We start from the raw sequence: 13626 nt of genomic DNA on the forward strand, positions 1-13626 counted from the left end.
AAAAACTTTAGGCCTTAAACATACCATTTGCTACCCTGAAAGATGGTTAACAGGGAGTTCTTTCCTGTCTAATCGTGTCTATGTCAGAGACTATCCCTGTTACAGCCCCAGATGGTGGGGTGCTTAGTGCGACAAGATAAAAAACGTAGGCTTCAGCCCCAAATCTCGACTGGTTTTATCAATACTCTTTAACTTAGAAGACGTACAAACTACCTTTGGCCTCTGTTGAGGGTTTCTATGCAAAGCTTACTCCCCAAACTGTCGTGGATAAGCTGATCACGCTCCTTTATGCCCTTTCTTTCGTATTTAGAACCTCCAATAACTTCATGTTTAACAATGGAACTGATGCAAATATGCTGGTACTCATGCAGCTTGATGTACTGCGAGTAATAAATTGTCACCCAGGGGTCTCATCTCTTCCACCAGCATCCATGAAACTGGCAAGCTAACCTGTTAATAATTTGAAAGCAGGGCAAAATCTCAGCACTGTCAGTTTCTGACAATTATTTCCTAAATTCTTGTCATCTTATTTACATAATATTCCTTATTAACATTTTATTTATTGTATTTTTCTCAGACACTAATTTACAGTATGCTTTTTAACATCCTTAGACAAATGTCTCTTCATGCTTTCAGCTTGCAGCTTTCTGGACCCAGTTAGCTGGGGAAGCAGGGAACAGGGACTGCCTCTTGGCCCTGGGGGCCCTCTGGCTCCAGTTGTGGTGAAGGAGGCAAAGACTTCCCACACTTTTGTTTTTCCATTTCTCTCAACCCAGTTTGTGTTTTTAGAAAGTCAATGAATGGAATATTTTGTAATACTCTCTATAAAAACAAATAAATTATGACTTTTACTCTTTTTTTACCGTTATTGTGATCCAATAAAATGTGTTAATTCAGAATGCCAGGGTAAAAAACTGTCACTTACTGTTCTGTAACTCAGGGCAAAAAGCTTAACCTCTCTAAATCTCCATTTTTATATAAAATATGGAATTGTAAATTATAATCATCATTAGGTTGCTGTGAGGTTTACGTTATATACATAAAGTACTTAACACATTTACCACAATAAATGTTGGCTACTACAATGATGACATTGCTATGAGCTGGTGGTTCTTCATACAAGAAGCATCACTCATCACAGGTATAATGAAATTCATTTCCAAATACGTGGACAAGAAGGTTGCAGTAAAAGCAGTTTTAAAATATCTTAGAGGAAAAATAAGGTAAAACTTGTGAGTGGCTTTGGAAATATAAAAGGGATATCTTTCTTGCTCTCCCTTTTGTCTTCTCTGAGAGGTCTTCAGGAAGTTCAAAATTATGTAGGTGAGCAATTTTGGAAAATAAAGGAGTAGGCTGTGACTCACTTTCTCCCAGAAATTGGAAACAGATACAGATTATATCTTAGATTTTCCTTTGGTGTCAAGCCTACTTTTGAATTGTAGAAAAAGAGAGATTTTAGTTTTGACTGTGAGAATTATGAAAATAATGAAATCAGTTGCTGGAAAAGGAAATACAGGTGTCCCCCCCAAAATGTGTGCACACTTTGATTATAAAGTCAGTGTTTGTTAATAATATATATATATATATACACACACACACAGAGATATAGCTATGTGCATATACAGTTAATATTGATTTTAAAATAATGGCACTTACGCTTGTTTAGGTGGGGAAATCCTCACCTAAAGAGCGCCCGTCTAAAGAAGAAATCGCACCTGCTCTGACTTGCCCCCCTTCGACTTGCGCCGCGGCGCGCGTGCGTGGCTCACGCTTCCCAGAGCCCGGGCCTCGGCTGGTCGCGCGCCCACGAGGGCCCGCCTCTACCTCGCCCCTCTCCTCTAGGCCCCGCCCCCAGAACGGCTCCGCCCCGCCCGCCCCGCCCCTCGGGAGGCCCCGCCCCTCGGGCAGGCCCGACCCTCGTCGCCCCGCCGCCAGCTGCCGTTGGCCAGTCCAAAATGGAGGGCGCCCCGCTAGCGCCGCTCGCCCTCCTTCTGCTCTCGCTCGCGGCGCTGCCGGCCGCAGGGTGGCCGCAGACGGGTCCTCCCGAGCCGCCGCCGCCCGGAGCTCCGAAGGTAGGGCTGGGCGGGCGCGGCTCGGCCGCTCCCCCGTGCGGACCCTCGGGGGAGGCCAGGGCCGTGGGACCGCGGCGTCCGCTTCGACGTATCCCACCTCCGTGCGGCTGGCCTTGTGCGGGGTCCGGACTCCCAAAGGAGGAGCGGGGGAAGCGCCCAAGGACATGGGTGGTCGTGGAGCTGGAGAGCGCGCGGGGCTCTTGGGTGTGTGGTTAAGCCTCATGACGCGAAACTTGCAGAGCTTACGCAGCCCGAGCTGCTGCCATCCTGGCGGGGCTTCGCCTCGAAAACACGCGGTCGGCGGCGCTCCCAGCCTTGGGAATGGCTCCTCCCGGGCGTGAAGCCGGGCTCTGGGCGAGGCGGCGCTGCCGTGCTCGGGACGGGTGGGAGTTGCTCAATACGAGCGCGCCGGCGCGGTTCCCGGCGCTGTTTACCCGGCCGGAGGCTGGGAGGACTCCCCTCCCCCCCCCCGCGCGCAGGCTCCGGGCGAGGGGTCACCCGGCGGGTAGCGCGGCGCGTCCCTGCGGCAGGTGCTGCTGGACAGGTGGCTCTCGGGCGCGGCGCACCGGCGGCACCGCCGTCCCCCAGGAACCCGGCGGAGGGCGCGCCTCGGGCGCTGCGGGTGGGGCCCGGCCAGCGGTTTCCGCGGTGATTCCGAGGTCGCCTCGAGTGAGGACCACGCACTCGTGATTTAGGGTTTTTGTTTGGTTCCTGGCGTGGTTGCTTTGTTTGTTTGTTTGTTTGTTTGTTTGTTTGTTTGTTTGTTTGTTTTGCCGTAGAGTCGTGCTGACCGGAATCAGTATTTGCCTTTTCATCAGTTGAATGTAGGCTGGGCAAAGTTTTCCCAGAACGGAAAGGAACGATCCAGGGACACCTTTTCTTACTAGTCGCGATGATACTCCAAATTCAGAGGCTGCCGATAATAGAAAATGTCACTGTTTTACTTTGTTTTTTAGAGTTATGACATTACTCTCCCTGGGTACAAAAGTAACAAACATAGCTCAGTTTCAGTTCTGCTGGAGCATCCCCAAAAGCCACAGCAATGAAAGCCCTAAGAACCCCTTGCATCTGAAATTATCTGTGGACCACAGTTGCAACTGGTTAGAAATATTAATATGATGGGCAAGCACCAAGAGGCCAGATACAAATGAAATAGTTCCGAAAGTTCAAATAAGACATTGTTTTTCCCCCCCTTTCCAAATTTTAAAGATTCATTACAGTCACTTTTGAACCCCAAAGACTTTTGCATCTGTTGCTATAATCTGAGAAAAATGCATTCGCCTGCAAGCGGAAAATACACCCCACGGTGGACTCTTAGAGAGTTCATCATTTCACTTCTCCATTATTACCCCATCATTCCATTTTGGGGAAGTTCAGATCTAAACTCAGAATTTCACAGATTAAATGAATGCTGAGCAGCTAGAGGGGGAATTTCATGCCGTGGAAATGTTTATATGGGACGCTGACGCCTGTTGACCCAAACTTTTTCAGTGTTTTATTGTAAAAAATTTCAAATGTACAGAACATTTGTAAAAATGTTACAGTGGTCGCCCATATTACTAAGTGTTGTTGAGTAGACCTTTGTGCACTGATGGTGTATGGTCTGTTCTCTTCATGGCAGTACCCACTGGACTACTGTGGTTATTGAGTATTAGAAATGTGTCCAGTGAGACCCAGAAACTGAGTTTTTAAATTTTTATTTAATCTTAATTAATTGAAATGGACAAAGCCACATGTGGTTGATTAGTGGGTGCCATATTGAACAGTGCAAACTTGGACTACCATTGAAGTTTTACTGTACTTGCTTTATCACATATCTGCTCATCTGTTCAGTTTTTTGTATCCACTCTGATCTAAATATAGGAAAACTTACTGAAATCAGAACTATTTTCCCTATTTCCCCTCAGTGACTCAGATTTACTGGATTATATGTTTTGTACATATGCAGTTGTCAGAAGTTGAGGTTACATAGGTTGTAAAAATAATCAAAATTTTTATAGTACATTCTTCGAATATTGAAATACTTGGGTCACCAAAGAGGGGCATCCAGAGGACACTTATTTTCTTATATGTGTTAGTATTTATTTCATATATTTCCTTCAGAGTTACTCTTTTATTTTACACCAGGTGTCTATTACCTTGGTCCTTAGGATGCCATTGTGTCCCTGAGGGGCATCTTGTGAGTGAAGAAATTAGAGGAAGAGTGGAAAATGGGTGAGGAGAAATTTCAGTTCTGCCACCCATTTTCTAAGTATATACCACACTGGCTGGTAAACCTGAACTTCCAGTTCAGTTAGGTTCCCAGGAAGAGTAACAAATATGACCTAGCTCAGAACTTCAGGTCAGGAGGCAGTGAGGGATTAGAGTGTCTTCTGAATTGAAATCATTCAGAAAGACCAAAAAAGATTGAACTTGTTTCTTTGGAAAATACACTATGCTAGTGTCTGTTAATTGTCTTTTACAAACCCCATATTTTACTAGGCAAGTAATATATGTCAGTGCAGTAAATTATTAACAGTATAGTGTATGTTCACTACTGAAAGACAGAAGCTATAAAATAGTTTCTTAGAACATCATCATTGGAGGGTTGTCTCGGAGAGGTAAGAGGAACAGTAGTCTACAGTTAAACTCTAGTTTGAAACAAGTTTTTGGCTGGAATTTGTATTGATTCTACCTTAATTCTAGATTAGGGTGGGTTAGGAGAAAGCCTAGGAAGCTTTTGTGCTAGTGATTCCTCAGAATCAGTTTGTGAAATGCATACCTACCCAATTTATATAATATTTCTTTTGCAGGACAGCATCAGAATTAATGTAACTACCCTGAAAGATGATGGGGAGGTATCAAAAGAACAGGTTTGTCTCCTCTGATTGTCTTTAATGTATCACTTAGCTAAATATTATGCAGCCTATTTTAATTTAGTTAGATAATGAATTTTTGATATGAAGAGTTGTCATTTATAAACCATATGTATATGCTGCTTTATTTTAAGGTTGTTCTTAACATAACCTATGAGAGTGGACAGGTATATGTAAATGACTTCCCTGTAAATAGTGGTGTCACCCGAATAAGCTGTCAGGCTTTGATAGGTGAGTACTATTAAATTATTTCTATAATTTTGCTGTTTTTAGTAATAGTAAATTAGTAAAACATAGTTCTATGATGTTACATATTTTCATTTTTAATTAATAATATCATTACTAATGTGTTTCATACTGTTTCCAGTTTACATTGGTTATTTCTGGCATGGTCACATTTTTTTCTTTATGAGATTGGCATTGATGGAACTGCATTTGTAGTAGTTTGATAGCATGTAAGAATGTGCCTAGAGGTAGTAAATGGAGATAGACAAGCAAGAGGCAAAATCCTGGGCAAGTACTTTTCACAGTTGTGAAAAAGAAGAATGAATTGTTTTATTCTCTGGTTTCCACTCCTATGCCTGTATAACGTTTTTCTTCTTAACTTTTTAAAATCTTGAGTTGTTGAAAGACAAACAAATTTGTTACTTTGGAATGTGCCATATTATTTGACTGAGATAAAGAATGTGAGAAATGTTTTAATGTATGTATTTAAGATGGTAAATTTTTCCCTAAGCACTTATAGCCTCTACTGGTTACAAATTTTTATTTATCATTTAGTTTGTGGTGTTTTCTAATCATTTGTTGTGATATTTGCTTGTTCTCTGAGTCATTTAGAAATAGTTTTTTTAATTTCCAAATACTTTTGGGTGTTGTTGTTTTCTTGTCATTCTCCTTTATCTTATTGGTTTTTATATTTTACTACTCTTTTAATGGTTACCCTTGAGATCAATGAACTAGTACTTTTATAATTTCCCAGACAATGCACGAACCTTAGAACACAAACTCCATTTATTCCCTTTCTGTTTTCGTGGTGTTATTGTTGTGCATCTTAACTCTGTTCACACTCACTGTGCAACATCATTGCTCTTACTGTTTCCTATAGTTTGGTACTCATGTATGTTTACCCTCGCAGTTACCCTTTCCATTGTCATTCCTTCCTGAATCTCTGTGTTCCCCCCTGGGGTCATTTTCCCTTTGCCTAAAGAATTCCCCTTTACTGTTTTGTGGGGTTTTTTTTAGTGCAGATTTATTAGCAACAAATTATGTAAGCTTTTGTCTGTCTGAAAACATCTTTACTTTGCCTTTTTTTAGGAGGATATTTTTACTGGATATGGAAGCATAGTTTAGTACATGGAAGACTAAGTTCTATTGTCTTCTCACTTCTGTCGTTTTTGCTGAGAATCAGTGTCATTGTCATTGCTCCATTGAGAATATTTTTCTGTTTTTTTTTTTTTTTTTCTGGTTGCTTTTAAGATTTTTTTCTTTGTCTTTGATTTTCAGTAGTTTTGCTGTGATATGCCCAGGTGTGGGTTCTTTAATCTGATTTGATGTCTTTTGTCTGTTTGGGGCCATTATCTTTTCAACAAATGAAACAGCAAAGTCAAGGAGGAACAGTTTTGTGAAGACTTAGTCAGATTGAGCTAAAAGGCCAGGTTACTTGGTTCTCAATAGAAATGTCTGTACCTGTTTAAAAAAAATTACAAGAGTTGCTCTATACCCCCTAGAGATTTTGATTTATTAAGATTGAGGTAAGGCTCTGTTATCTACACTGTTCCCAGGTGTTTCTGATTCAGTTAGAATTTAGAACTAGATCAGGTGTTTGAACATTGATACTTACTTTAAAGTATGTGTTTATAATTGCAGATGGAGTCACTGTTTAACAAAAGCTATAGAAAAATAAGCTTGATGCATACCCCCAAGGAACTTGGCCTATTCCCGGAGGCAGGTTTATAAGCGAAGAGCTACCATTAGTGCTTTAAAAATCAGAAAAGGCATGAACTCAGTGTTGTAGGGATATGGTAGCCAGAACTACCTAAGTTGGAGTTTATTTTCAAAACGTGTTTGGGGGGAGTGAGTAGTACAGAGCATTCCAGATAAAGGGAATAGCCCTATAAAGGCACAGAATCAGTTTGAACCACTGCGTCTGCATTCAAAATATCAGTCTGGGTTGCCTCTTGGCAAATAATCCTCAGATGATAACATTTGAGGGACAGAAACTGAATGTTCTTTTGTGGCAGTTTCATTGGTATCTATTGATTTACCCTTTTCTGTAACACTTTCTGCCCTAATAAGGCAGCCATGAGCTCTGTGAACCAGCTGCACTTGCCGCACCCCATCTCTCCTTGGGCCGAGTTGGGGTTTCTGAGCCAGAGAGGAACAGATCAGTAGCTAATCCTACTCCGTCATCCATTAGTAGGTAGTAATTACAGGGCTTTCTCACTTTATTCTCCATTCCTGCCCTCTCCAGCAGTAACATCACTTACGGGGGAAAGAACTGAGCAAAATACTCAATTGTCTTTATTGTTTGGGCCCCATCTAACACTGGATTTTGTGAATGAATGAATGAATGAATGAATGAATGAATGAATGAATGAATGAGCTTACTTTGCTAAAACATGCCATTGACTGTGTCTTCTGACCTGCTTTGTAAATAGTAATGCCATGTTGGTTAGGAAAGATGCTGCTAGTGTGGTGTTTCCTACAAAATCTACAGACCATCAAGCAGTTTTCCCTTTCAAATGACTGTCAGGATTGTAATGATTCATCAAGTCGTCTTTGTTTTCATAAATCTGAAATACCAGTGAGGTCAGAGATGGAGAGAGCATAAGAAATTGGTTTAAACTGTCTTGTTCCATGTAAATGTCATGAATATAATCAAATTCAGTAACAGATTTGGAAGCATTTTTTGTTCAAAGCTGTCACTACTTTTTTTTATATAGTGAAGAACGAAGATCTAGAAAATTCAAAGGAAAAAGAATACTTTGGAATTGTCAGTGTAAGGATTTTAGTTCGTGAGTGGCCTATGACATCTGGTTCCAGTTTGCAACTAATTGTCATTCAAGAGGAGGTAGTAGAGATTGATGGAAAACAAGTAAGATAATATGCTTATTCGGAATTAAATTGTAAAGATTTGTGCTAGTTATTATGCATGTATTCAGTTACTATTTCTGACTTCAAAGGAAAAAAGGTACCCTAATGTTACCTATGTCCAATCAGTTAGAATTTTTTATTTGTTTTAGCATTTACTTATTTAGCATTTTGAAATCCTAATTTTTAAAAGAATGATCATATTCATACATGTTTATATCACTTTAAATACGTTATAAACATCTTTAAACAGAGCAAGTAAGTGACGAGATTGAGTTTGGTTCATAGCTCTGCCTCTGTTTCCTCTGGCTAGTCTCTAAGGAAATGAAGTAGAGCTAAGCAAGCTCGTAACGGGTGCGACAGTGCACAGGAGTATGGTTAAAGCTGCAGGTTAAGTGCTGGGGGTAATAGAAAGAGACTGTGAATACGACAAGATTTAAAGATCGGGGAAATCTCAATGTTAAATTCTTATGGGGTTCTGCCTTTATTTAAAATAAAGAGTAATTGCTTACTTGCTTATTTTTAATAGGCTCGACAACAGGATGTTACTGAAATTGATATTTTAGTTAAGAATCAGGGGATACTCAGACATTCAAACTACACACTGCCTTTGGAAAAAAGCATGCTGTACTCCATCTCTCGAGATGATGACATTTTATTTACCCTTCCCGACCTCTCCAAAAAAGGTACGTTAAGAGACCATTATTTAAAGTATTAAGGAAATTAGTTCTTTAGTTTTTAGCTTTTAAATCATAGTTAATATATTTGGAATAAGCATCTTTCAAAAATGCTTTATAGTGTGTATTAGTTTATGTATCCATTGGAGGACTTTGGGACTCTATTTTAAGTCTTAATAGAGTAGTATCAATGCTGATTGCATAGGGACATTTTGCTCTAATTATCTACTTTTACTCTGGATAATCATAAAACATGTAATAAGATTATCATTCATTTAGTTTAAGTATTCATTTTTTCCAGTAAAACAGAACTTTTAAAAATTTAACTTTCTGTGTGATGGAATCGTAACTGCTATAGTTTCCTCTTTTTTAAAAAATATATCTTTATTGATTTCAGAGAGAAGGAGGGAGAGAGAGAAACATCAACGATGAGAGAGTCATTAATCGGCTGCCTCCTGCACAGCCCCCACTGGGGATCGAGCCCGCAACCCGGGCATGTGCCCTGACCGGGAATCGAAAGGCAACCTCCTGGATCCTATGTCGACGCTCAGCTGCTGAGCCACGCCAGCCCCGCTATAGATTCCTTTTGATGGTCTTAGTTTATGGCTCCTTTCTGGCATCTAAATCTGAGTAATATGTTTATTGTTTTCTCCCATGGAAAGATTTGTGTCCTTGCTATCAAAATGCTACTGGTATAGCAATCTTAGCACTATAGGAGAAAGACTGCGTGCGCCTAGAGTTTTGGTAACTTGGCTCTTCCTCCTCAGTAGAAAGTGTGAGTTCACTGCAGACCACCAGCCAGTATCTTACCAGGAATGTGGAAACCACTGTAGATGAAGACTCTTTACCTGGCAAGTTACCTGAAACTCCTCTCAGAGCAGAGACTCCATCTTCCTATAAGGTAAATTAGGTATTTTGGATTATCTTTATATTATAAACATTTGTGGTTATTAAGAGATAACTAGCGTTTAAAATGAGATGGAAACCATGTGGATTAGAACCATGGGACATTGTTAATAATGCACTTGTGACTGTTTTAATGTGATATTTTTAGATTTTTCTTTTTCAAGTTTCATTTTATAATAATATAGTCAGGTACTGATTATCAAAACACTGATATCCTTTGTTTGGGATTTTCAGTTCCTAAATCTTCTTATAGCTCCATTTGTCTGTTAATTTTATGACTCCTACCTGCATGCACACACATGCATGGTGCCCTCAGGATCTCAAGCAGTGACTAACATACTTGGTAAGAGTGTACTTTCTGGAGTCAGACTGCCTAGGTTTGAATTCTGGTTCTGCCTGCCACTTACTAGCTGTGTGATCTTGGACAAGTTCCTGGTCTATTTCTTTATCTGTGCAATGGGACACCATTTAATCTGTAAAGTAGTGCCTATTTGATGTGGCTGTTGTAAGGATTAATAAATGGGTACCGGTGTAAATATGCATTGGCACCTACTAAGCACTCACATATTCTGAGTGACATTCTGCTGCTGACTGGGAAATATTCAGGGTTCAGAGAGAGTGTCCTGATATCTCCGTATATACAGCTAGGCCCTTTACTCAAAATAATTTCCATTTAAATGAGCAGGGCCTGTGGTTAGTCTCAGGACTCCATAGATGATTACTGGAAGAAGTTCTCACTGAAAATTGAGATTGCTTATTTGGGGTTGCTGGAAAAACCCAGGCCACTGTTTGCTTCCTGAACTCTCGTACCCTCACCGTGCCCACTTCACTCCCTCAGAGCAAGACGGCCCAAGCACAGACGGCCTGCAAAGCCCAGGCCCCCAGTGCTGCCTTAGTTTCTTCTCTCACTCTTTAATATAGCAACATGTTTTGCACACAGTGAATTCCCCCGTGTGTTCCAAGAGCTAACATTGTGATTCACTTTCCTTTTCTTGTCCTCCAACTATTGGAAACACATAGTTGACTCCAGTCCATTTTGTATAAAGTAGACTAGCCTAACCTCTTGTCAGTTAGCAATTATTTTCACTTGGTGTATAGTTCGACAACGGTATAAATAATTGTAAAGGATAGTAATATTTCTGTGCCTAAGTTGTTAGAACATTAATTTTTAAAATTATAAATATCTTTATTGAGGTACGTTTTAAAATAAAGTGTACTCATTAAAACAAACAGGTAAATTTTGGCAAGTGTACACATCCATGTAAACACTGCCACAATCAAGATACAGAATAGTATCACCTCAAAACTAGAATATGATTTTAAAGTTTCTGAGAACTTGTGTGAAACTTGCATGTCTAATCAAAACTCCTTTTTAGGTGATGTGTCAGTGGATGGAAGTGTTCAGAAAAGATCTGTGTAGGTTCTGGAACAGTGTTTTCCCCGTATTCTTTATGTTTTTGAACGTCATGGTGGTTGGAATTATAGGAGCAGCTGTGGTCATAACCATCTTAAAGGTGCTCTTCCCAGTTTGTGAATACAAGTAAGTATTTTTTACCTTTGAAACATTAGTATTTTTAGTGATTGAAAACTGAGTTGTATTTACTATATATTTTTTTTTTTTTTTAATTTTGTATTTTTCTATTCCAGTTGACATTCAGTATTATATTAATTTCAGATGTACTGCATAGTGGTTAGACATTTCTATAACTTGCAGGGTGATCCCCGCAGTAAGTCTAGAACCCACCTAACACCATATATAGTTGTAACAGTATAATTTACTGCATTCCCTGTGACTATTCTATAAGTGCCAATTTGTACTTCTAATCCCTACACCTTTCTCACCCATCCCCCCAACACCCCTCCCATCTCGCAACTGTCAGTTTTTTCCCTGTATCTATGAGTTTTTGTTTTGTTTTTTTGGATATCACATATAAGTAAAATCATATGGTATTTGTCTTTCTCTGCCTTATTTTACTTAGCATAATATCCTCTAGGTCCATCCATGCTATTGCAAATGGTAAGAGTTCATTCTTTTTTCATGGCTGAGTACTATTCTGTTATCTTTTTTTTTTTTAATCCCAGATTACAATTTGTCTTTTGCTCTTGTGTATGGTATCCTATATCACACAGAAGTTTTACATTTGGGGTGAAAGCAGTTCATGTTTTTCCTTTATGGGGTCTAGGGTTTTTAATTTTCCTAAGTAGTCTTTTCCCATCTTAAAAGTCTGTGTTTTCTTATTTTTTACCGTCACTTTTGTGTATAGTTTAAGCTAGAGTTCTGGTTTTGTTTTCCAAACAGAGGGCCATTGTTGCATTAGTAACTTTCCCCTTACTTGGAATGTTAACTTATTATTAACTAAATTCCCATATACATTAGTCTTGTTTCTGGACTCTCTTCTTCCACTGATCTGTTTAACTGTTCCTATGCCTGTGGCATGGTTTTAATTATTATAATGTGTTTTTTTCTTTGTTCTTATGATTCTTTATTCTCTAATTTTTTAAATTTGTGGTTGACAGTATTACAGATGTCCCCTATTTCCCCCCCTTTGCCTCCTCTACCCAGCCCCTGTAATTATTATAATACCTTAATAAAATCTTTGATAAGCTGGTTAGGGCAGCTCTCTCCTCTCCCCACTGTTCTAAAAAAAAGTCACAGCAATTCTTGCTGTTTCTCTCCTGTGAACTTTACAATCAGCTTATTCAGTTTTACAAACTAACTTTTGTTAATAGTTTGATTGGGATGACACTGAACTTGCAATACAGGGTCTTGGATCCAATGTAGAGATCTCTCTGGTCAGAGATGTTAGTAACAACAGGAGAAACGCTGTCTAAATATCTAAGGTTTCATTCAAGCAGTGAGTACTATTTAGAAAGCTGCTTGGGCCTAGTCTTTTGCCCAACTTGTGGTGATCTAGGCTCTAACGCCGCCTTGGAGACGCCTCCTACTTCATCCCTCCCTCCTTCAGGACCAGGGAAGGGGCTTCCTCCTAAGCCTGTGTATTCCCTTGGTTTGCTTAAAGTGCACTTTGGCCTCAGGGTTTATACAACGGTTAAAAAATAGATAAAAGGAAGCAAAGTACCTAACCCTAGGTATACTGAAGTTAGCCCTATCTTATTACCAATTTTAATTTTTATATTTCAGAGGAATTCTTCAGTTGGATCAAGTTAATGTTATACCTGTGGCAGCTATCAGCTTATATGCAGATGGTTCTGAGAAAACAGCAGAAAGCCTTGAAGATAAAACATGTGTTTGAAACACCATCTCAAATCACGGACTCTGAATTAGTCTACGGGCTCTAAATTTGCCACTTGAATGTTTCTTTAAATCATTAAGAATCAGTTTACACACTAGAGAAATTGCTCAACTCCTAAAACTTGACCTTTAAAACGGCAAGTTAAAGTTCACTTTATAACAGGGCTGGCTACTCAGATGATGAATTGTTAAGGAAAATTTAAACAAAGTGGAAGAGAAGACGTGAAGAAACTTTGAAATCACCAAAAAGGAAAGAAAAGCAAGACAAAATGCCATGTGCCAATACTTTACAAGGTGCCTTTGCTAAGGAAATTATATCCACTTAATTACTATAATATATGACTTTATGAAAAGCACTTTATGAAATTCTAATTTAAAACCTCAAGAACTTAACACTTATTTTTTTATTCAGTAAAATGTGCCTTTATAATTAAGTATGTGACTCAGTATAAAAATCACTGAAGTGGCCCTAGCCAGTTTGGCTCAGTGGTTAGAGTGGTTAGATTGTCGGCCCACGGACTGAAGGGTCCCGGGTTTGATTCCGGCCAAGGGCATGTACCTCAGTTGCAGGCTCGATCCCCAGCCCCAGCCCGGGTGCGTGTAGGAGGCAGCCAATCAATGTGTGTCTCTCACATCCATGTTTCCCTCCCCCCTCCCTCCCTCCCTCCCTCCCTCCCTCCCTCCCTCCCTCCCTCCCTCCCCTCCCCCCCCCACCCCCTCCACTTTCTCTGAAAAAAGCAATGGAAAAAATATCCTCCTGTGGGGATTAAAAA

The 13626-nt window shown here is 39.9% G+C and overlaps 1 protein-coding gene across 2 annotated transcripts; it reads left to right on the forward strand.

Moving 5' to 3' along the window:
- Positions 1–1955: 1955 nt before the first annotated feature.
- GINM1 (glycosylated integral membrane protein 1) lies at positions 1956–13512 on the forward strand. 2 transcript variants are annotated; one of them, XM_087817681.1, is made up of 8 exons: positions 1956–2072; positions 4865–4924; positions 5062–5158; positions 7870–8021; positions 8547–8703; positions 9462–9595; positions 10977–11140; positions 12743–13512. In XM_087817681.1, exons 1-8 carry the CDS (start codon positions 1956–1958, stop codon positions 12852–12854), a joined length of 993 nt encoding a protein of 330 aa, XP_087673807.1. In that variant the 3' UTR covers positions 12855–13512. The 2 variants fall into 2 exon arrangements, with proteins under 2 accessions (XP_087673807.1, XP_087673808.1); XM_087817682.1 differs by having other exon boundaries at positions 9465–9595.
- Positions 13513–13626: the final 114 nt, after the last annotated feature.

This window comes from Miniopterus natalensis, chromosome 5, assembly GCF_054644295.1.
Source record: "Miniopterus natalensis isolate mMinNat1 chromosome 5, mMinNat1.hap1, whole genome shotgun sequence".
Lineage (NCBI taxonomy): Eukaryota > Metazoa > Chordata > Mammalia > Chiroptera > Miniopteridae > Miniopterus > Miniopterus natalensis.